Below are 25,595 nucleotides of genomic sequence, written 5' to 3' on the forward strand. Positions count from 1 at the left end.
CGTGACTTCAGTCAGCTCACTGCTAATCTGGACTAACACAACATCCTTACCAGCCGATTGGTCAAAGTGCCGTCCAATCACCGTAACTTTCCCCAGAACTTTTACAGAACTCAGCACTATGAGTATCCCTTCACTGGGAGATCGGATATCCACCCCGCTCAAAACACAAGCATTATTTGTGGATAATCTCTTTGACTCGTACCAGAACTTAATCCCTGCAGCGTCCTTAATCACATCCCCCCCCACCCCCGTCACTAGTTTAAACACGGACTTAAATACACAGACTGCTTAATCAACTCTAGTTACACAGCATCTGAGAATCCCTGGACGATGGTCCCCACAATTATAAACCCCTCAGCTTGGATTGTTAAACATCTCCGCTAACAGTCACGAGACTCAGAGGTGAGACGGCCACCTTTCATAAACAATCTATTTCTAGGGTTGGCATGATTTGGGGTTCAACCAAATAGAAACAGCGTGATGTCCCGATAATAGAAACCTCGATTTGAGTGAATTCTGTGTAAATACTGCCCATACACAACTGTCAGTCGGCGAGAAGTAACAAATCTTACACGGCATAAAATTACATAAAAAAGTATACTTACAAATTTCAACTTTACCTAACAGTAAGTGGGAAAGAGAAAAGAAGAAAAAATTAGAAGGGCCCATTACAGTTAAACCAGTCCAATTATGCACATAAAGTTGGAGCTTATCCTGGAGTTGTCTTGACTCACGCACTGAACCCACAGTCTGTGTGGAAGTACACACCACGTTCTAAACTTCAAAACGTAATCCATTTCCAACAAACGGGCTCTCTCTGAGGGGTATTGGCCCTTTTTCCTTGGAACCTGTCATCTGCATAAAACACCATGCAACGGGGACGTTCCTTCCCATGGCATTCTTCCCTCCTGTCCTCTCCGCAGCTCCTGCCAAAAATAAATGACTCGTGAACCACACTGTCCATCACCAAAACTCTCCCCGCCCTGCTCTCTCAAGAACGTTCTCCTGATACCACCATCCTGATTGGCTGACACAACATTCCTAAGTGGAACAGCAGAGCCAAAAGCAAAACATTCTACCAGCAGGACGCACCGCTTTTGCAGAAAACAGCTGAATTGAAATACCTGCAGCAGAGCAATATAAATCTTAGCCAGGGCATTACATAATTTATAAATACTCACTGTAATTCAGTTTTCTTTTATGTGTTGCATTGTACTGCTGCCGCAAAAACAACAATTTACATGACATTACAGAATGAGTTGCAACTTGAAAGGTGGACAAAATCAAAAAGGGTGAACTGAAGGTATTACGTTCAAATGCACACAGTATAGGGAAAAAATTAGATGAACTTGTAGCACATTTACAGATTAGCATGTATGATGTTGTAGGCATCATTGAATCATGGCTGAAAGAAGAAGATAGCTGGGAGCTTAATGTGCAAGGATACACATCGTATCGAAAGGGCAGGCAGCAAGGCAGAAAGGGAGGCGTTCTTTTGGTAGAAAATGAAATCAAATCATTGGAAAGAGGTGACATAGGGTCATAAGGTGTTGAATCATTGCAAGGGCAAAAATACCCTGATGGGAGTTATATACAGACCCCCAAACCATGGCAAGGATGTGGTCTACAAATTACAACGTGAGATAGAAAATGCATGCCAAAGGGGCAATGTTACATTAGTAATAGGGGATTTCAATATGCACGTAGATTGGGAAAATCAGCTTGGTGCTTAATTCCAAGAGGGGGAATTTCTAGGATGTCCAGGAGATGGGTTTTTAGAGCTGCTCATGGTGGAGCCCACCAGGGGATCAACTCTTCTGGAGTGGGTGCTGTGCAATGATAAAGAATTGATTAGAGCTTAAGGTAAAAGAACCTTTAGAGGCAAGTGATCATAATATGATCGAATTCAACCTGAATTTTGAGGAGAAGACAGGAGTTGGCCAGAATTGTTTGGAAAAGTACACTAGCAAGGATTACAGCAGAGCAATAATGGCTGGAATTTCTGGAAGTAATTCAGTAGGCAGAGGATATATTTATCCCAAAGAGGAAGAAGTATTCTAAAGGCAAGATGACACTACTGTGGCTAACAAGAGAAATCAAAGCCAACATAAAACCCAAAGAGAGGGCATATAATAGCACAAAAATTAGTGGGAAGGTAGGGGATTGGGAAGATTTCAAATACCATTAGAAAGCAACTAAAAAGTCATGCAAAAGGTAACAATGGAATACGAAAGTAAGCTCGCCAATAATATTTAAATAGGATACCAAAGGTTTCTTTGGATACATACAGTGTGAAGGAGAGGCAAGAGTTGATATTGGACCGCTGGAAAACAATGCTGGAGAGGTTGTAATGGGGGACAAGGAAATAATAGACAAACTGAATAAGCAAACAACAGGAATTCTGCAGATGCTGGAAATTCAAGCAACACACATCAAAGTTGCTGGTGAACGCAGCAGGCCAAGCAGCATCTGTAGGAAGAGGTGCAGTCGACGTTTCAGGCCGAGACCCTCCGTCAGGACTAACTGAAGGAAGAGTGAGTAAGGGATTTGAAAGTTGGAGGGGGAGGGGGAGATCCAAAATGATAGGAGAAGACAGGAGGGGGAGGGATAGAGCCAAGAGCTGGACAGGTGATAGGCAAAAGGGGATACGAGAGGATCATGGGACAGGAGGTCCGGGAAGAAAGACGGGGCGGGGGGGAACCCAGAGGATGGGCAAGAGGTATATTCAGAGGGACAGAGGGAGAAAAAGGAGACTGAGAGAAAGAATGTGTGCATAAAAATGAGTAACAGATGGGGTACGAGGGGGAGGTGGGGCCTAGCGGAAGTTAGAGAAGTCGATGTTCATGCCATCAGGTTGGAGGCTACCCAGACGGAATACAAGGCGTTGTTCCTCCAACCTGAGTGTGGCTTCATCTTTACAGTAGAGGAGGCCGTGGATAGACATGTCAGAATGGGAATGGGATGTGGAATTAAAATGTGTGGCCACTGGGAGATCCTGCTTTCTCTGGCGAACAGAGCGTACATGTTCAGCAAAGCGGTCTCCCAGTCTGCGTCGGGTCTCGCCAATATATAAAAGGCCACATCGGGAGCACCGGACGCAGTATATCACCCCAGTCGACTCACAAGTGAAGTGTTGCCTCACCTGGAAGGACTGTTTGGGGCCCTGAATGGTGGTAAGGGAGGAAGTGTAAGGGCATGTGTAGCACTTGTTCCGCTTACACGGATAAGTGCCAGGAGGGAGATCAGTGGGGAGGGATGGGGGGACGAATGGACAAGCGAGTTGTGTAGGGAGCGATCCCTGCGGAATGCAGAGAGAGGGGGGGAGGGAAAGATGTGCTTAGTGGTGGGATCCCGTTGGAGGTGGCGGAAGTTACGGAGAATAATATGTTGGACCCGGAGGCTGGTGGGGTGGTAGGTGAGGAGCAGGGGAACCCTATTCCTAGTGGGGTGGCAGGAGGATGGAGTGAGAGCAGATGTACGTGAAATGGGGGAGATGCGTTTAAGAGCAGAGTTGATAGTGGAGGAAGGGAAGCCCCTTTCTTTAAAAAAGGAAGACATCTCCCTTGTCCTAGAATGAAAAGCTTCATCCTGAGAGCAGATGCGGCAGAGACGGAGGAATTGCGAGAAGGGGATGGCGTTTTTGCAAGCGACAGGGTGAGAAGAGGAATAGTCCAGATAGCTGTGAGAGTCAGTAGGCTTATAGTAGACATCAGTGGATAAGCTGTCTCCAGAGACAGAGACAGAAAGATCTAGAAAGGGGAGGGAGGTGTCGGAAATGGACCAGGTAAACTTGAGGGCAGGGTGAAAGTTGGAGGCAAAGTTAATAAAGTCAACGAGTTCTGCATGCGTGCAGGAGGCAGCGCTAATGCAGTCGTCGATGTAGCGAAGGAAAAGTGGGGGACAGATACCAGAATAGGCACGGAACATAGATTGTTCCACAAACCCAACAAAAAGGCAGGCATAGCTAGGACCCATACGGGTGCCCATAGCTACACCTTTAGTTTGGAGGAAGTGGGAGGAGCCAAAGGAGAAATTATTAAGAGTAAGGACTAATTCCGCTAGACAGAGCAGAGTAAGCATCAGTGTTCACTGTGGAAGACTCTAGTGTAAGGGGTCTTGAAGTGTGTGAAGTTACCATCACTAGAGAGAAGGCTCTTGGGAAAATGAAAGGTCTGAATGTAGAGAAGTCACGTGGACCAGATGGTGTACACCCCAGGGTTCGGAATGAGGTGGCTGAAGAGATTGTGGATTAATGATCCTTCAACAATCAATTGATTCTGGAATGGTTCCGGAAGACTGGAAAATTGCAAATGTCACTCCACTCTTCAATTGAATTGACTTTATTACTTACATCCTTCATATACATGAGAAGTGAAAGATCTTTCCATTACGTCTCCGTCTAAATGTGCAATGTGAAATTTATAGTAATTTGTAATAAATAGTATGTACAACAGGACAGTCAATATAACATAGAAATACTATTGTATCAGCATGAATTAATCAGTCTGATGGCCTGGTGGAAGAAGCTGTCCCGGAGCCTGTTGGTCCTAGGTTTTATGCTGAGGTACCATTTCCTGGATGGTAACAGCTAGAAGCTTGTGGTTGGGGTGACTCGGGTCCCCAGTGATGCTTTTACACAGCTGTCTGTAAATGCCCTGAATAGTGGGAAGCCTACAGATGTGCTGGGCTGTCCGCACTACTCTCTGCAGAGCCCTGTGATTAAGGGAGGTACAGTTCCCATACCAGGCAGTGATGCAGCTAGTCAGGATGCTCTCAACTGTGTCTCTGTAGAAAGTCCTTCAGATTTGGGGGCCCATACCAAACTTGTTCAACCGTCCAAGGAGAAAAAGGCACTGTTGTGCTTTTTATAACTCACAGCCGGTATGTACAGACCACGTGAGATCCTTGGTGATGTGTATGCTGAGGAATTTACAGCTGTTCACCCTCGCAACCCCAGATCTATTGATGTCTATAGGGATTAGCATGTCTCCATTCCTCCTGTAGTCCACAACCAGCTCCTTTGTTTTTGTGTCATTGAAGGAGAGGTTATTTTCTTGATACCACTGTATCAGGGTGATGACTTCTCTGTAGGCTGCTTCGTTACTTGAGGTTAGGTCAATCCAATGTAGTATCGTCAGCGATTTAATTATCACATTGGAGCTGTGGGTGGCAACACAGTCATGGGTATACAGAGAGTAAAGGAGGGGGCTTAGGACACAGTCCTGAGTGAAAGAGGCAGTAGAAAGGAAATTATAGGCCAGTTAGTCTCACCTTAGTGGTTGGGAAGATGCTGGAGTCGATTGTTATGGATGTGGTTTCAGGATACTTGGAGGCACATGATAAAATAGGTTTTCTCAAGTGCCCGCCAAACCTGTTGGAATTCTTTGAAGAACTAACAAGCAGGTCAGACAAAGGAGAATTGATTATGTTGTGTATTTGGATTTTCAGAAGGCCTTTGACAAGGTGCCACACATGAGGCTGCTTAACAAGCTACAAGCCCATAGTATTACAGGGAAGTCTCTAGTTTGGATAAAACACTGGCTGACTGGCAGGAGACAGAGTGGAAATAAAGGGAGCCTTGTCTGGTTGGCTGTTGGTGGCTAGCGGTGTCCCACAGTGGTCTGTGTTGGGACCGATACTTCTTACATTTTACATCAATTATTCGGATGATGAAATTGATGGTTTTGTTGAAATGTTTGCAGACAATACAAAGATAGGTGGAGGGGCAAGTAGTTTTGGGGAAGTAGAAAGGTTACAGACAGATAGATTAGGAGAACGGGCAAAAACGTGGCAGATGGAATACAGTGTTGGGTAGTGTATGGTCATGCATTTAGGTAGAAGAAAATAAAGGGTTGACTCTCTCTAGAAGGAGAGAAAATACAAAAAAGTAAGGTGCAAAGGGACTTGGGAGTCCTTGTGCAGGAATCCCTAAAGGTAAATTTGCAGGTTGAGTCTGCAGTGAGTAATGCAAATGTGATGCTAACGTTCATTTCAACAGGACTAGAATATAAAAGTAAGGATGTATTGTGAGCAGCTTGGGCCCCTTATTTTAGAAAGGATGTGCTGAAACTGGAGAGAGCTCAAAGGACATCCTTTCAGAATGGAGATGAGGAGGAATTACCTTAGCTAGAGGATGGTGAATTTGTTGAACTCTTTGCCACAGGCAGCTGTGCAGGCCAAATCTGTATGTATATTTAAGGCAGAGGTTGATAGATTTTTGGTTGGTCAGAGCATGAAGGGATACGGGAAGAAGACACGAGATTGAGGCTGAGAAGAAAACTGGATCAGCCATGATGGAATGGTGATGGAGACTCATTGGGCCAAATAGCCTAATTCTTCTACCGTCCACCAGAGAAGGCAGGATTTCCCAGTGGCCACACATTTTAATTCCACAACCCAGTCCCATTCTGATAGCCTGTCCACGGCCTCCTCTACTGTAAAGATGAAGCCACACTCAGGTTGGAGGAACAATACCTTCTACTCCATCTGGGTAGCCTCCAACCTGATGGCATGAACATTGACTTCTCTAACTTCCATTAATGCTCCACCTCCTCTTCATACCCCATCCCTTATTTATTTTTATTATTATTTTCTTTCTTTCTTTCTTTTTTCTCCCTCTGTCTCTCTCACTATACTCCATGCCCATCCTCTGGGCTCCCCTCCACCTTTCTTTCTCCCGAGGCCTCCCATTCCATGATCCTCTCCCTTCTCCAGCCCCGTGTCCCTTTTGCCAATCAACTTCCCGGCTCTTGGCTCCATCCCTCCTGCTCCTGTCTTCTCCTATCATATCCGATCTCCCCCTTACCCTCCCACTTTCAAATCTCTATCTCTTCTTTCAGTTAGTCCTGACAAAAGGTCTCGGCCCGAAACATCGACTGTACCTCTTCCAAAAGCTGCTGCCTGGCCTGCTGCGTTCACCAGCATTTTTTGTGTGAGTTGCTCTAATTCTTCTACTTGTATATCTTAGCGGTTATTTCTTCAGCGGTTAGATCGGGGCACGACTGCACAGGTCCGTGGACGTCAGCCAGTGAGAACAGCAAGAAGAGTTTAAAGGGAGACAGTTATTTCTTCGGCGGTTTCATCAGGGCACAACTGCGCAAGCGCGTGAACGTCAGCCAGTGAGAGCCACGAGAAGATTTAAAAGGAGACAGCCTTATAGAGCAGGCACAGGAGGAGCAAAAGACAAGTGTTAGGGAACTGGGTATTCGGCTCAATGACCTTTGTCTGGTCAGGGAGAGTGAGGAGGTGATAGAGAGGAGCAATAGGCAGGTAGTCACACTGGGGCCTGGGGAGACAGATAAGTGGGTAACAGTCAGGCGAGGGAAGGGCAGGAGTCAGATACTAGAGAGTACCCCTGTGGCTGTCCGCCTTAACAATAAGTACTCCTGTTTGAGTACTGTTGAAGGAGATGGTCTACCTGGGGGAAGCAACAGTGGCTGCACCTCTGACACAGAGTCTGGCCCTGTGGCTCAGAAGGGTAGGGAAAGGAAGAGGATGGCAGCAGTGATAGGGCACTCTATAGTTAGGGGGTCAGACAGGTGATGCTGTGGATGCAGGAAAGAAACACGGATGTTAGTTTACCTCCCAGGTGCCAGGGTCCAGGATGTTTCTGATCACGTCCAAGATATCCTGCAGTGGAAGGGAGAACAGCCAGAGGTTGTGGTACATATTGGTACCAATGACATGAGCAGGAAAAGGGACAAGATCCTGAAAGCAGACTACAGGGAGCTAGGAAGGAAGTTGAAAAGCAAGACCACAAAGGTAGTCATCTCAGGATTACTGCCTGTGCCACATGACAGTGAGTATAGGAATAGAGTGAGGTGGAGAATAAATGCGTGGCTGAGGGATTAGAGCAGAGGGCAGGGATCAGATTTCTGGATCATTGGGACCTCTTTTAGGGCAGGTGTGATAAGTACAAAAAGGATGGGTTGCACGAATCCCAGGGGGACCAATATCCTGGTGGGGAGGTTTGCTAAGGCTGTTGGGGAGAGTTTAAACAAGGATTGCTGGAGGGTGGGAACCAAGCTGAAGAGACGGAGGAAGAGGCGGTTAGCTCACAAATAGAGAAATTTGGAGACAGTGTGAGAGGGAGGATAGGCAGGTGATCAAGAAGGGACACGTTCAGACCGATGGTTTGAGATGTGTCTATTTTATTGCAAAGATTATTATGAACAAAGCAGATGAGCTTAGAGTGTGGATCAGTACTTGGAGCTATGATGTTGTGGCCATTACAGAAACTTGGATGGCTCAGGGGCAGGTATGGATACTTCATGTACCAGGGTTTAGATGTTTCAGAAAGAACAGGGAGGGAAGCAAAAGAGGTGGGGGAATGGCACTATTGATCAGAGGTAGTGTCACGGCCATAGAAGAGGAGGAAGACATGGAGGGATTGCCCACAGAGTTTCTGTGGGTGTAAGTTAGGAACAGGAAGGGGTCAATAACTACTGGGTGTTTTTTTTTTATAGATCACCCAATAGTAAAAGTGACATTGAGGAGCAGATAGGGAGACAGATTCTGGAAAGGTGTAATAATAACAGGATTGCTGTGGTGGGAGATTTTAATTTCCGAAATATTGATTGGCATGTCCCTAGAGCGAAGGGTTTAGATGTGGTGGAGTTCGTTTGGTGTGTTCAAGAAAGTTTCTTGACACAATATGTAGATAACCCTACAAGAGGAGAGGCTGTACTTGATCTAGTATTGGGAAATGAACCTGGTCAGGTGTCAGATCTGTCAGTGGGAGAACATCTTGGAGATAATGATCACAACTCTATCTCCTTTACCATAGCATTGGAGAGGGATAGGAACAGACAAGTTAGGAAAATGTTTGCTTGGAGTAAGTGGAAATATGAGGCTATAAGGCAGGAACTTGGAAGCATAAATTGGAAACAGATGTTCTCAGGGAAATGTACAGAAGAACTGTGGCAAATGTTCAGGTGATACTTGCATGGAGTTCTGCATTGGTATGTCCAGATGAGACAGGGAGAGGATAGTAGGGTACAGGAACAGTGGTGTACAAAGGCTATTATAAATCTAGTCAAGAAGAAAAGAAGAGCTTATGAAAGCTTCCAAAAGCTAGGTAATGATAGAGAGCTGGAAGATTATAAGGCTAGCAGGAAGGAGCTCAAGAATGAAATTAGAAGAGCCAGAAGGGGTCATGAGAAGGCCTTGGCAGGCTGGATTAAGGAAAATCCCAAAGCATTCTACAAATATGTTAAGAGCAAGAGGATAAAATGTGAGAGAATAGAAGCAATCAAGTGGGACAGTGAAAAAGTGTGTATGGAACCAGATGAGATGGCAGTGGTACTTAATGAGTACTTTGCTTCAGTTTTCACTACGGAAAAGGATCTTGGCAATTGTAGGGATGACTTACAGCAGACTGAAAAGTTTGAGCATGTAGATATTAAGAAAGAGGATGTGCTGGAGCTTTCGGAAAGCATCAAGTTGGATAAGTCACCGGGACCTCAGGCTACTGTGGGAGGTGAGGAAGGAGATTACTGAGCCTCGGGCGATGATCTTTGCATCATCAATGAGAATGGGAGAGGTTCCGGAAGATCAGAAGGTTGCGGATGTTGTTCCCTTATTCAAGAAAGGGAGTAGAGATAGCCCAGGAAATTATAGATCAGCGAGTCTTACTTCAGTGATTGGTAAGTTGATGGAGAAGATCCTGAGAAGCAGGATTCATGAACATTTGGAGAGGCATAATATTATTAGGAATAGTCAGCATGACTTTGTGAAAGGCAGGCCGTGCCTTACGAGCCTCACTGAATTTTTTGAGGATGTGACTAAACACATTGATGAATGTAGAGCAGTAGATCTAGTGTATATGGATTTCAGCAAGGCATTTGATAAGTTACCTTATGCAAAGCTTATTGAGAAAGTAAGGAGGCATGGGATCCAAGCGGCCATTGCTTTGTGGATCCAGAACTGGCTTGCCCACAGAAGATAAAGAGTTGTTGTAGACGGGTCATATTCTGCATGGAGGTCAGTCACCAGTGGTGTGCCTCAGGGATGTTCTGGGACCCCTACTCTTTGTGATTTTTATAAATGACCTGGATGAGGAAGTGGAGGGATGGGTTAGTAAATTTGCTGGGGGTGTTGTGGATAGTATGGAGGGCTGTCAGAGCTTACAGCGGGACATTGATAGGATGCAAAAATGGGCTGAGGCGTGGCAGATGGAGTTCACCCAGATAAGTGTGAGGTGGTTCATTTTGGTAGGTCAAATATGATGACAGAATATAGTATTAATGGTAAGACCCTTGGCAGTGTGGAGGATTAGAGGGATCTTGGGGTCTGGGTCCATTGGACACTCAAGGCAACTGTGCAGGTTGACTCTGTGGTTAAGAATGCATATGGTGAATTGGCCTTCATCAATCGTGGGATTGAGTTGAAGAGCTGAGAGGTAATGTTGCAGCTATATAGGATCCTGGTCAGACTCCACTTGGAGTACTGAGCTCAGTTCTGGTTGCCTCACTATAGGAAGGATGTGGAAACCATAGAAAGGGTGCAGAGGAGATTTACAAGGATGTTGCCTGGATTGGGGAGCATGCCTTATGAGAATAGGTTGAGTGGACCTGGCCTTTCTTCCTTGGAGCACCAGAGGATGAGAGGTAACCAGACAGAGGTGTATGAGAGGCATTGATCGTGTGGATAGTCAGAGGCTTTTTCCCAGAGCTGAAATGGGTAGCATAAGAGGGTACAGTTTTAAGGTGCTTGGAAGTTGGTACAGAAGAGACGTAAGGGGTAAGTTTTTTAATGCAGAGAGTGGAGGGTGCGTGGAATGAGCTGCTGGTGAAGGTGGTGGAGTCAGATACGATAGGATCTTTTAAGAGACTCCTGGACAGGTACATGGAGCTCAGAAAAATAGAGGGCTATGGGTAACCCTAGGTAATTTCTCAGTTAAGGACATGTTCGGCACAGCTTCATGGGCCGAAGGACCTGTATTGTGCTGTAGGTTTTCTATGTTTCTTATGGTCTTATACACCAGTGATAGTCACCCTGACTGAGATTCTAAAATAGATCAAGCTGGAGAGGGTGCAGAAGAGATTTACGAGGATGCTGCCTGGACTGGAGGGCCTGAGTTAGAGGGAGAAATTGGCTATGCTGGATCTTTATTCCTGTGAATGCAGGAGAGTGAGGAGCAACCTCATAGAGATTTATAATGTCATGAAGGTTATAGATAAGGTGGGCGGTCGTAGTCTTTTCCCCAGGGTTGGGGAGTCTGAAACTAGAGGAGGTAGAATAAAAATAAGAGTGGAGAGATTTCAGAGGCACAAAAAGTAACTTCTTTCTTTCTTTACACAGAGGGTAGTGAGTACCTGGAATCAGCTGCCCGATGAAGTGGTTGAGGTAGGTACAATCACAGCATTTGAGGTATTGGGATAGGATAATGGAGTGGTAGGGCTTGGAGGAATATAGGCTGAATGTGGGACTAAAAGGGAAGATGCTGTGGTATGCATGGACCAGTTGGACTGAAGGGTCTTTTTCTGTGCTGCATTGTTCTGTGACTCTATCCCAAATATGTTGTTTAACTGACCACTGTAATCTGACACTAGTATGTAGGTGAGTGTCAGTAAGGACCTACTTCTGCACTGCATGACTCTGTACTGAAATGTTGTAAATGTACAACCCAATTTATTTATCAAGTATTTCTGGATTTTTTTTGTGATTTAATATTATTACTGCATTGTAAAGCTTAGTTATTGACTGATTGATGGAGATACAGTGCAGAACAGGCCCTTCTGGCCCTATGAACCCTCAATTTAACTCGTGCGTAATCACAGTCCTATTTACAGTGACTAATTAACCTACCAACCAGAACATCTTTAGACAGTGGGAGGAAACCGGAGCACCCAGAGAAAACCCATGTGTTTACAGGGAGACGATATAAACTCCTTACAAACAGCGGTGGGAATTGAACTGGTCATTAGTACTGTAAAGAATTGTGCTAACCACTATGCTAATGTGCTCCCTCAAAAATTACAGCAAATGACATATTGCAGGACCAAGAAGCAAACCATGATGGCCATGTAGGTCAAAGTATGCAAAGAATCTGCTGGAACAGTTATATTTAATTCTTGCTGACTGTTCAAGTCAAGGTACAAATTTGGCAGTATAACAGTTAAAACAGAGTTGCGAATAAATTTAAGTATTTGACTTGTATCTTAAAAGTTAAACAGATCATGGAATGGCAGATCTCAAGCCTAAAAATGTCACCTCCATTCCTCTCTCTTGTGATGTACCCAATGGTTCAGTATTTTCAACAATTGCTGATATGGCTGTAAATGTTTTTGGTTCAGTGAACTTGGTATCAGGAACTGAGGATGCTCAAATAGTTCAAAAGCATCATTAAGATGAAGGCAATGTTTTAGAGAAGGGGTTCCCAATCTGGAGTCCACAGACCCCTCGGTTCATGGTAGGGGTCCACGGCATAAAAAAAAAAGGTTGGAAGGCTTTGTTTCAGATGTTTTTCATAACCTGAACACGTAACGATGAATCTGACTGCTTAATTCTAATTATCATTTTCTTTGCAATTCAACAATCAATTATTTGCTTGTATTTTAAGTAGCCTTTATATACACAGCAGTTTAATTTGCTTCTAGTGGACATACAAAGTATAGTTATAAAGCTTCTTTGGTCTTTCATTAAGTGGCTAGTATTTTCATAGTCATACTCATACTTTATTGATCCCGGGGGAAATTGGTTTTCGTTACAGTTGCACCATAAATAATATAGTAATAGAACCATAAATAGTTAAATAGTAATATGTAAATTATGAAATAAGTCCAGGACCAGCCTATTGACTCAGGGTGTCTGACCCTCCAAGGGAGGAGTTGTAAAGTTTGATGGCCACAGGCAGGAATGACTTCCTACAACGTTCTGTGCTGCATCTCGGTGGAATGAGTCTCTGGCTGAATGTACTCCTGTGCCCACCCAGTACATTATGTAGTGGATGGGAGACATTGACCAAGATGGCATGCAACTTGGACAGCATCCTCTTTTCAGACACCACCGTCAAGAGAGTCCAGTTCCATCCCCACAACATCACTGGCCTTACGGATGAGTTTGTTAATTCTGTTGGTGTCTGCTACCCTCAGCCTGCTGCCCCAGCACACAACAGCAAACAAAATAGCACTGGCCACCACAGACTCGTAGAACATTCTCAGCATCGTCCGGCAGATGTTAAAGGACCTCAGTCTCCTCAGGAAATAGAGACGGCTCTGACCCTTCTTGTAGGCAGCCTCGGTGTTCTTTGACCAGTCCAGTTTATTGTCAATTCGTATCCCCAGGTATTTGTAATCCCCCACCATGTCCACACTGAACCCCTGGATGGAAATGGGTCACCGGTGCCTTAGCTCTCCTCAGGTCTACCACCAGCTCCTTAGTCTTTTTCACATTAAGCTGCAGATAATTCTGCTCACACCATGTGACAAAGTTTCCTACCGTAGCCCTGTACTCGGCCTCATCTCCCTTGCTGATGCATCCAACTATGGCAGAGTCATCTGAAAACTTCTGAAGATGACAAGACTTTTTCTTGTCATTTGATATTACCACAGTATTAAATAATTATTTTTAATTGATTATTTATGGAGTGTTCATATCATTTAGCTATAAAAATAGTTGTTTTATGCTAGGCACAATCTTTAGTTCCTCTCTTTTCAAGTAGCAGTGAACCCCTGTCATTGTTCTGTTCCTGTTCTTTGTTCTATCATCTCTTAATGAAATGACTGCGAAGCAGCAGATTTTATGCCTCATTCCTGACTTCTAAAATAATCTCAGACTTAAATACAGAATCCAACAGTGGTATACAGTACAGTATACAGATAATTACTTGTTTTTTTTCATAAAAGTTACCGCAAACTCAACACAGCAGTTAATTTGGGTAAATTCTCCACAGTGTACCCACTGTATTAAAATATATCACCAGACAACTTGAAGAGATCTCAGTGTAGCTATGGGATAAATAGAAAAGAATTCCCATATATTCAATATAATATGCATAATAAATGTTCAGAAACCAGGACATGGTCTAAATCAGTTTTTATTCACGTTGCAAACTTTAACTTGCATTCTGCATAGTTCTCACAGGGCATATTTTGAAAAGTGAACCAGTTTAAACTGTGCAATATTTTCTAGGGTTCACAACTCACTCTACATGTTCATCTGGAACTCTTTCACTTTGCCCTCATTCCTTGCTTCCACTTGTGCCACCCCACCACCCCACCACTCATTAAGCTGAAATTGATGAACAGGGTTACAGTGAAAAGTTCCATTTAAATCAAGTGATCACAATGACCAAACATGCTATAATAAAGGTAATTTAAAATTAACATTTAATACATATCAGTTATATTACATTGTTCACTGGAATATAAAAGAACAAAATTAGCAAGTAGATGTTGCCAGATTCCTTGGATGGTCCCTTCATTATGAAGGACATTTATTTCTTTTTTTTTTCAAAAATAAAGCTACATTTAAAACATCTTAAATTATTTCAAAGCTAAACTGGGAATATTTTTAGGTTATAATATATATGGATTCTCATTGCCCATCTTCTGGGAATCCTTAATTTTATTCCATTGCAAAAATAAAATCAATTCTATCATGCTATAGAGTAAAAAAAACAAAATCTCAGTGGGTTTATGATTCAGGAGGCATTGGAGGGCACTATGAGATGGTAAGGAGATTTTAATGGATCTGGCTATAAAAAGCAATCTCGCTTTTTAAGTTATATCAATATTCTTGCCTTTTACAAGGTTAATAGAGGAGACAGATGAAATTTCATTACTTTGTTCAATGTTAACACTTGTGGTTCAGACAGTTAAAAGGCGACAAATTTACAACTCCAGTTGCAACTGTCTGCCATAATTAAATATTATTTCATAACATCATTAAAGACCTGTCTTTTTAATTATCTTTCTATTTTTCACATCCAGTAGCACCTGCACCATAGATGGTAAATTCGGCTAACTCAGTTATGCATATTAAAATCTTAAACAGATAGAATATACAGTTACATCCACATTTCTACCAAGTTATTTAACTACTTGAGTACAAAACTGAGTATTGAGCATTCAAATTGCGTTAGTAACTCAATTTAAATCTGGTCAGAGTGTCAAATGACATTACAGAGGAAACAGAACATTTTAAGGGTTTGTAAGCAAAACTGATTTGAGCATAAGACGAGCTGTCAGTTGGTCAGCCAAGTGCCATCAAGGCTTAGTATTTCAATTTTCTTCCCCATTCTTAGCAGGTGAACACTCCTACAGTGAATTACTTCCATGCTGTATATTCATTTAACACTTCTGAAAAAGAGCTCAAACCTCAAAGCTGTGTCTACTGAGAACTGAACTGAATTTTTAAAAATCTCAAACGTGGTTGCATTTCAATCTGATAGAGGACAAATCTACCTAAACTGTCACAGACTCCAGGGAAGAAAATTCTTCACCTCATTTGATGTCAACACTCCTTAAAAGCTGACCTTCCTGTCTTGCCTTTATAGCTCTTGTTTTCTTAAACAAAGCTTATGTCGTAGCTTGAGCAAGTATGTCCAGCTACAGCTCAACTTCCCTATTCAGAAGTAAAACCTACTAATTGCCTTTAACAGGTTTAAACTCGGCCACTGACTGAGAACATTTAAACTCACTAACTGGTTATCCTGTGAGACTTGTGAGACCGAAGCTGTGAAGTATATTCATGCTACATTGTTCCTTCGAACATTTAGTACGGCTTCTCTTTTGACACAATTCTTGGTGACTTTATCTGGAGGCTTTCTCATCTGTTTCAGTTTTCAAAAAAGACATATATATTGGAATGTATTTGCACCATTTGTTTTTATCTTATAGTGCACGGTGTTATATATGCACTATAATGTTGAACGTTATGGCAAATATATTTAACTCACGCATTCTCTCCCCTATAGAGTATATAAACCATGATCAATTGAAGTTATTTTCTTACTTTGTAATGGCCTTCACTGACCAATGGTTCTGTAGCTCCCTATTAAATAAATATATGCATTGGAATGACACAGAGTGTGTTAATACTGTTATATGGTTAATAGACCACAATAGCAAAATGCCAACAACGCAGGAAACTAAAAATGAAACTTGCCAGAAACATGAAGCAGCTATGGAAAGAGATAAACAGAAAATGGTGTGAAGGACTTTCAGTGGTCCTTGTTAAAGGTTAACGATCTGAAGAATTAACTCTCCACGCAACTGTTTCACTGTTTCCAGAACTTAGTTACTTTGCTTATAAAAATGTTTTTAGGAAAGTTCACATGCACAGTCACGTAGGAGCAGAGAGAGGGCACCGAGATCTATGCAAGCTTTGTTTTATAGATAAAACACAGAGCAAACCATCAACATTGGATCACTGGACATTAATTGATGTCCATGGAATACATATTTACATCTGATATGTTAAAAGTGTGAGCAAGAATTAAATCATTTTTAAGAAATTTACCTAAACAATTACATACATTCAGCTTTGAAAGCAGATGATCAATAACATAAATGAGACTTTTACACAATCAGGCATGGACAAATCGATATTCATTCTTTTCAGTACCTAGCTGGATTTCACCCTACACTAGATGGAATTAAAATTAATCAAAATGTTTATTATTAGGAGTTCATTAGCCCTTCTGGAGTGAATACTAATAAATTGGAAGTAAAGTCTGATCACGCTGCTAATCAAATTCTAACTGTTTTATATATGTATCTTTAAGTTAGAACATTTTTAAGTACTGGAATGTACTAGAAGATTACTGAAAAGTATATATCTGATTGGTTGAATATGTAAAATGATATTCTAAACCTGAAATGGAGTCACTCTCTACCAAGTACGGGACTGAAACTCACATTCAATGGGAGTAAAACTTGCCATGTATAAAAGGATTATTTCAATTAATTAACTGAAGGGAAGCTACCAACCAACACAAATAAGCAAAATTCAGATAAGCGTCACACTGCAAAATTCATTGGGGGGGGGGTCACAGATGGATTCTTTAGGAACTCAGAGGAACATTGATGAAGTGGATGTGAACGGAGTAGATGTTAATTATCTTGTTTCACTGACGGAGGCTATGAGGTTGCAAATAATAGTGATCAACCCAAAAACATGGTTGTTTTGAATGTAGTTAGCGCTCGGATTTCTGATATGACTAAAATTGTGCATCTTTTGAGTAATGATAATGGCAATATTAGTGATACGAAGATTTGTCTTGAATATTTGCTTAATGCAGATAAAAGTGATACTGCTGGTAAGAGGTCGTGTTAAGTCATAAAATTTCTAGTCTTGGAGATGAAAGGTGAGTACACTAGAACAACTGAGTGAGTTAGGGCAGGTAATGCTGACAAGAGTGGTTGAGACAAAAAGAAATCTGATACCAAGAGAAGATATGAGGTGCAAAGGAGAGTAAGTGATGCTCCAAAGATTGCATGGAGAATCATAGAGCCTTGGCCAGGCAGTTGATGGCGGGGTTCCACCAACAATGAATATTGTAGCAAGTAAAGCCTTCCCCGCCACTAAGCACTGTTGCACCATTCATCATGAGGAATCCCCACTAACCAGGTTATGCTGTCTCCTCGTTGCTGCCACCAGGGAGGTTGAAGAGCCTCAGGACTCACACCACCAGGTTCAGGAAGAGTTATTACCCTTCAACTAACAAGCCTTTGAACCAGAGGGGATAACTTCACTCACCCCATCACTGAACTGTTCCCACAGCCTATGGACTCACTTTCAAGGACTGTTCATCTCATGTGCTTGGTATTTATTGCTAATTTATTTATTATCAATATCATTTCATTTTTTTCTTTTGTATTTGCATAGTTTGTTGTCTCTTGCACACTGGTTGTCCGCCCTGTTGGGTGCTGTCTTCCATTGATTCTACTGTGGCTATTGGATTTATCAAGTATGCCTGCAAGAAAACAAATCTCAGGGTTGTATATGGTGACATACATGTATTTTGATAATAAATTTACTTTGAACTTAGAAGCCCATGTTAGGGATAGGTTTGCTGTAAGCAATAATAAGGCCATCATTGATAAATTTATTGTGCTAATGTCTTGCTAATAATACTTTTTAAAAGTTATTGATAGTTCTGAACAGATGATTGCAGACACACTAGAAAACTTTGGGATACTAAGGCAAGCCCCAATGATAGTCTTTAAAGGGATTTGTGAGAACAGATAGAAATTTAGTAAAGAATATATTTTCATTATACATAAGGTGTGAAAAGATCTCAGGAAATCTTAATACTAACAATTTGGTGAAATTAAACAAGACAGAAAACAGATCAGATCAATTATGAGAATTTTAACCAAAATTCTGGTCAGAGATTAATAGTATTTTCATCAAAGACTATAAGGTATGCCAGAAATAAACTCTTCATTCTTTAATAGGATTAAACACTGGAATGTTACTGTTAGATTTAGCATTTAGCACCTGTTGATTAGGTCAAATTTAACCTGCCCAAAATTTTGAGCTGTTGGCGATATTTCAGTTTTATTATTCCTTAATCTTAAACAAAGTGTTCCATTATTTAAGAAGAGAACCAGGGATAACCCTGGAAACTATACACCAGCAATTCTCACACCAGTCACTGGAGAGAACTCTCAAGGAAAACCGAGCCTAATTAGGGAGAGCTAGCATGGCTTTCTGTGGGGCAAGCCACATCTTTCTTACTTGACTGAGTGTTTTGAAGAAGTGACGAGGGTGATTGATAAAGGTAGACCTCTGGATGCTGTCAACATGGATTTTAGTAAGGTGTTTAACAAGGCCTTTGTGGGAGGCTCATCCAGAAGATTTAGATGCATGGGATCCATGGTGAACTGGCCATTTAGATACAGAACAGGCTTGAAGACAGAGGAAGGTAGTTGAAGCGACTTATTCAAGCTGGAGGACCACAATTTGCAGTGTTCCACAGGGATCTGTACTGGGACCTCTGATTTTTGTGATCTATATAAATGACCTGAATGGATAGGTTAGTAAGCTTGCAGACGATGCAAAGATTCGTAGCGTTGTAGATAGCATAGAAAACTGGGAAAAAAATACAGCAAGATATAGATCACTTGTAGACATGGGCAAGACCCTTAACAATGTTGATAAGCAGAGGGATCTTGAATCCAGATTCATAGCTTCCAAGTTGATAGGGTGGTTAAGAATGCATAAGTGCATGCCTGTCCTTATTAATCATGGCACTGAGTTCAAAAATCAGGATGTTGAAACTTCATGGAATTATGATATTGTCAGCCAAAGGTGAGACTTGGTTTGCAGGAAGGACAGGACTGGCAGCTCAATATTCCAGGTTCCATTGTTTCAGATGCGACAGGGCAAGAGGGAGTAAAGGGAGAAGGGTGGTGTTATAAATTAAGGGAAATGTCATGACAATACTCAGTCAGGACAGACTGGAGAACTTGTCTACTGAGGCTTAATGGGTAGAACTGAGAAATAAGAAAGGTACAACCATGTTAATTGGGCTAACAATTAACTATTAGAGACTGTTCCAAGAAACATAATGTTGTTATAGTTGATTTTAACTTACCATATATTGACTGGGACTCCCATATTGTAAAAGGACTAGATGGGATAGAATTTGTAAAATGTGTTCAGGAAAATTTCTTTAATCAATGCATAGAATCGAAAGAGAGAGTGTGTGATATCTGATATATTATGCAATGAGATAGGGCAGGTGACAGAAGTTTGTGTAGGGGAATACTTTGCATCTCATGATCACAATACAATTAGTTTCAAAGTAAATATGGGATAGTCTGGTCCACGGGTTAAGATTCTAAATTGGAGAAAGGCCAATTTTGATGGTATCAGAAAGGATCTGGCAAGTGTGGATTGGGACAGGCTGTTTTCAGGTAACGGCACTTTTGGTAAGTGGGAGGCCTTCAAAAGTGAAATTTTGAGAGTACAAAGCTTGTACGTGCCTATCAGGATAGAAGGTAAAGATAACAGGTTTCAGGAACCTTGGTTTTCAAGAGATATTGAGGCCCTGGTTAAGAAAAAAAATGAGGTACACTGCAGGTATCGGCAGGTAGGAGCAAATGAGGTACTTATGGAGAATAGGAGATGCAAGAGAACCATTTAAGAAAGAAATCAGGAGGGCTAAAAGAAGGCATGAGGTTACCCTAGCAGACAAGGTGAAGGAGAATCCTAACAGCTTCTACAGATATATTAAGAGCAAAAGTTTAAAAGCGATACAATTGGTCCTCTGGGAAATCAGAATGGTAATCTAAGCCTGGAGCCAAAAGAGATGGGGGGAGATCTTAAATGGATTTTTTGTATTTGCATTTACTCAGGGGACAGACACAGAGTTTATAGAAGTGAAGTAAAGCAGCAGTGAGGTCATGGACCCTAAATACATTACACAGGAGATGTTTGATGTTTTTAGGCAAATCAGGGAGGATAAATTCCCAGGGCCTGTCAAGGTGTTCCCATGGGCCCTAAGGGAGGCAATTGCAGATATTACAGGGGCCCTAGCAGAGATATTTAAATCATCCTTTGCGACAGATGAGGTACTGGAGGATTGGAGGATAGCTAATGGACTGCTTAAGAAAGGCTTTAAAATTAAACCAGGAAATTATATCTTGATGAGCTTGACGTCAGTAGTGGGAAAGTTACTGGAAGGTATTCTAAGGGACCAGATATGAGAGTATTCAGATAGACAGGGACTGATTAGGGATAGACAGCATGGCTTTGTGCATCGTAGATCATGGTTAACCATTCTCTGAGTTTTGAAGAAGTTACCAGGAAAGCTGATGAAGACAAGATAGTGGATGTTAATTATCTACATGGACTTTAGCAAGGTATTTGACAAGGTCCTGAATGGGAGATTGGTCAGGACGGTTCAGTTGCTCGGCATTCAAGATGAGGTAGTAAATTGGATTAGACATTGGCTTTGTGGGAGAAGCCAAGGTTGTAGATGTTGCCTCTCTGACTGGAGACCTGAGACCTGTGACTAATGGGAGCACTGCAGGAATGGCGCTGGGTCCATTGCTGTTTGCCATTTATAATCACCAATCTGCATGATAACGTGGTTAACTTGATCTGCAAATTTGCAAATGACACCAAGATCGCAGGTGTAGTGGACAGTGAGGAAGACTATCCGAGCTTGCAATAGGATCAGGACCAGCTGGAAAAATAGCAGCGAAAATTTAATGCAAATTGTGAGGTGTTTCACTTTGGGAAGACCAACCAGGGTAGGCCTTGCACACTGAACAGTAAGACACTTAGGAGTGTGGTAGAAGAAAACAATCTGGGAATACGGGTCCCTAATTCATTGAAAGCGGCAGCACAGGTAAACATGGTTGTAAAGAAAGCTTATGGCACACTGACCAAAATATTGAGTACAGGAGATGGGATGCTATGTTGAAAATTGAGGGGGATTTGGTAGAGGTATACTACATTATGAGGGTTTCTAGATAGAATAAATGCAAGCAGGCTTTTTCCACTGAGGATGGATGGATGTATAACTAGAGGTCATGGGTTAAGGATGAAAAGGAGAACATGAGGGGAAATTTCTTCAGAGGGTGGTGAGAGTGTGGAACAGGCTGCCAGTACAACTGGTACATGCAAGCTCAATTTCAATGTTTAAGAGAAGTTTAGATAAATAACATAGATGGGAGGGGTATGGACAGCTATGGTCTGGGTGCAGGGCAATGGGACTAGACAGTTTAAGTGGTTTAGCACAAACCAGATGGGCTGAAGGGTCTGTTTCTGTGCTGTACTTTTCTATGACTCTATAACTATGACTTTACAAAACCCCGGTTGGGCTGCATCTGGAGTACCGCATACCGTTCTGGTTGCCCCACTATAGGAAGGATTTTGAGGATTGGGAGAGGGTGCAGAAGAGGTTTACCAGGATGCTGCCTGCATTAGATGGCATGTGCTACAGAAGCATAGAAATCTACAGCACACTACAGGCTCTTTGGCCCACAATGTTGTGCTGACCATGTAACCTATTCTAGAAACTGCCTAGAATTTCCCTACTGCATAGTTACGGTAGGGAACTACCGTTAACGAAAAGAACAAGGATTTCTGCAACAGGTAGTATGGCCTCCACAGAGCCCTGATTTCCATATCATCAAGGCTGTCTGGGATTACCTGCAGAGACAGCAGTAAGGCAGCCAGCCAAAGTCTGCAGAAAAAACATGACAAGTTCTCCAAGAAGCTTGAAACAACCAACCAGCCGATTTTGTTATAAAACTGCACTACAGTGTACTCAAGATAATTGATGCAGTTTTAAAGACAAAGGGTAGTCACACCAAATGCTGATTTGATTTAAGTTTTTTTTATTGTTTACTGCTCTTTATAGTAAAATGTTTGTTTCACAGAATATTTTTTTCTGGGGCCTAAGACTTTTCCACAGTACTCTAGAGGCACATAGAGATTATTTAAGAGACTTTTAGACAGGCACATGAATGTGAGGGAAATACAAGGATATGGACATTCTGTAGGCAGAAGGGATTTGTTTAGTTGGCTATTTGATTATTAATTTGATTGATTGGGACATTATGGGCTGAGGCTCTTTGGTCTATATTCTGTCAGAAAGATTGGTGGTGGTTATCAGAAAATGTGTTAAGACACTACATCTCTCAAACTTGCATTTTTTAAACTTTGAGGTAAATGTACATGCAGTGAATTGACACAAGACAGGAAATGTAATTGCATCCAGCATGAATTCAAATAGACTAGTATAGAAAGAATATTTTTAGAGAACACAAAATGGTAGCCCAATTCCCCTTTACTTCAGGGCATCAAATGATGAAGAAATCTATTCAGCCATTTTAAAGTTAAAAGAGCAGTCTATTAAAACTGGTTTCGAAAAAAAACCTGATCCATTTAGTGCGTAATTCATCAATAACACTTGGATAACCCTTTGTTTATTCAATGGACTAGTTGTAAATACCATCAACCTGAAACATTTTTCAAATTATGTTACATGTGCTGGCCACCATAAATCAGAGTTGCAAGGCAGAAGCATTGATTCAAATGTGGCCCCTGCTGTGAACTAATTCTCTAAGTGTGAGTAATAACAGGAGCCACTCTGAATAATCCAGAGGTTTTTCTGTAGAGTATTCAAATCTATCTTGTAAATCAGCAACACAACAGCCCTCATGCTTTAATGTAATTTAATTGTACCCAAGATAAATTACTCCTGAGCCTACAGTCATCTTTTCTTTAATCAAAGAACATCCAGTGCTCATGGACAAAGGTAGTCAGCCTATAAGCAGGGAAAAACTTTGGCCTTGCTTAACTCTGTCTAGGGTTAGGGTTCCTGTGTTGGAATACCTGGACAAATTCAGATATTCCCCTTCTTTGCTACACCACTTTAGGATGAACCTCTGATTACTTCTGGTCCAGGTGATTCATTCCTCATACCGTCAATATGAACATTTTTTTTTAAACATCCTCCACTATTGCCCAAGATACTGAACTGTTTAAAGTGAACAGGTCTTTAGGCGATCACACAGTGCTACTGCTACTAGGCTCACTGTAGCTTCAGCCCAACCACCTTTCCACTGAAGGATACCGTGTCTCTACAAACATTCAGGAGTTGCAAGACATTAGCATTAACAGGTTTCAAAACCTTAAAATCATTGCAAAAAGCACTCACTTGAGATCTATAATTGAAATGATGTGTGATCTTAGGCAAGTTGAAAAGACAATGCTCTGTTAACATTCCTGAAGTCTTCCAGTCGTGCTTTGGACAATCATCTTTATACATTCTCATGGGGTCTCTCCACAGATGAGTGTCACAGTCCCATCTAATATATCGTCCACTTTCAGAGCCACAATTTCATGTTGTCCTGATGAACCACTCTGTGAATCAGGCAATGCCACATATACCTGTGATTCAACACCAGTCAGGTGAGTCTCCTCTACAGATATCACCTGCTGGGTAGTTGTCAACTGTTCAGATGTTTGGATAACCTACATTAAAAAAAACAAAAAAAAATCAGTATGACAAATTAAATTTTTATGAATTTACACACACTCAGTGACCTCTTTTATTAGGTACACCTGCTCATTAATGCAAAAATCCAATCAGCCAATCATGAGGCAGTAACTCAATGTATAAAAGCATGTAGACATGGTCAAGGGACTCGGATAGGATAGGGAAAAAATGTGATCTAAGTGACTTTGATCATGGAATGATTGATGGTGCCAGACAGGGTGGTTTGAGTATGTCAGAAACTACTAATCTCCTGGGGTTTTCACACACAGTACTTTCTACAGTTTACAGAGAATGGTGTGAAAAACAAAAAAAAACATTCAGTGAGTAACATTTCCGTGGGAGAACACAGCTTGTTAATGAGAGAGGTCAGAGGCCAATAGCCAGACTGGTTCACGCTGACAGAAATGCAACAGTAACTCAAATAACCAGCATTGCAACAATGGTGTGCAGAAGAGCATCTCTGAATAATCAATATGTAGAACTTGAAGTGGATGAGCTACAGAGGCAGAAGACCACACCAGGTTCCACTCCTATACCTAACAAAATGGCCACTAAGTGTATATTGGAAAATACTTCAGATCCTGGAAGTCAAAAGTAAGAGTGGAAAGCACTGGAAATACTCCGCAGTTCATGCTCAGAGGAGTTAAGGTTCATGGTCAAGTCCTTTCATCAGAACTGGAAAATGTCCAAAATGAACAGAAGAAGAAAGTCATGACAAAATCTAATTCAAAGAGGGAACATCAAACTTTGGCACAGATGCCTTCCTTGGTTACTTACTTGTTCTTAATTTCAATATTTTATAAGACAATTTCAACTTATGTACATAAAAATTTAAGATCGTTAGATGTACTGTCCAACTTGCCTTTCCTTACACTCTCTCTCTTCAAATACTTGTGTTAACTTCACAAAAAACACAATTTCTTGTATCTCTTTGCTATCTGCACCCTCACCAAGTTTACAAAAAACAAGCATGGCAGTGGTTGGATATATTTCAGACTGTGGTGGTGTTCCCCAGAGATCAGTTATGGCATCATCAATTTATTTAGCTTCTGAAAAAGTCTAGCCCAGGATATGACAACCAGCATCTAAAAAGTCTGTTATATAGAAGTTGGCAAAATGGCAAATGGTGATGAGGATAATTATGGATTTAAGGATGCCAGATGGAGCAGAATGTGCAAAGGCATGAAATGATACTCTTTTGCTGCACTGATAAATTGTAACTAACAACATTTTGTAAAGTTTGGGAGAACTTAACAATCATTAGTTAATCCTCGGTCAAATCAGAAGCCACCAAAAATTCCCCATATTGATTCATTGGATGGAGAGGTTGAACCATGAAAAGAGTTTATGCAAACTAAACCAATGCTGTCTTATGTTTTGAAGAATGAGAGGTGACCTCCTTAAACAAAAAAACATTCTTAATGAGATTGGTAGGGCTGATTCAGAGTTGACACTTCCTTAGGGATCACCAGTCTCAAAATAAGGGTGCTGCAAATCAGAATTTGAAAGAAGACCTTCATCCAGAGGATGGCCAGTCTTCGCAATTCTCCTCTCAATGACAATTCTGCAAAAGATGTAAAGACTTAGAAAGAACTTAGCAAGGGTTTATCAGAAAATTATCAGTAGC

The 25,595-nt window shown here is 41.6% G+C and overlaps 1 protein-coding gene across 6 annotated transcripts in view; it reads right to left on the reverse strand.

Annotated features, from left to right (window-relative positions):
* Positions 1-251: 251 nt before the first annotated feature.
* zbtb40 (zinc finger and BTB domain containing 40) overlaps positions 252-25,595 on the reverse strand; it is a 132,365-nt gene continuing 107,021 nt past the window's right edge. For 4 of the 6 annotated variants that reach the window (XM_072245433.1, XM_072245434.1, XM_072245432.1 and 1 more), the window contains one exon: positions 14,029-23,943. In XM_072245433.1, coding sequence (XP_072101534.1) covers positions 23,740-23,943 — 204 coding nt within the window. In that variant the 3' untranslated portion in view covers positions 14,029-23,739. Of the gene's footprint in view, positions 927-14,028; positions 23,944-25,595 lie in introns of those variants that run through there. The other 2 variants (XR_011883393.1, XR_011883392.1) reach the window with 2 other exon arrangements.

The sequence above is a fragment of the Mobula birostris genome, chromosome 27 (assembly GCF_030028105.1).
Source record: "Mobula birostris isolate sMobBir1 chromosome 27, sMobBir1.hap1, whole genome shotgun sequence".
Lineage (NCBI taxonomy): Eukaryota > Metazoa > Chordata > Chondrichthyes > Myliobatiformes > Myliobatidae > Mobula > Mobula birostris.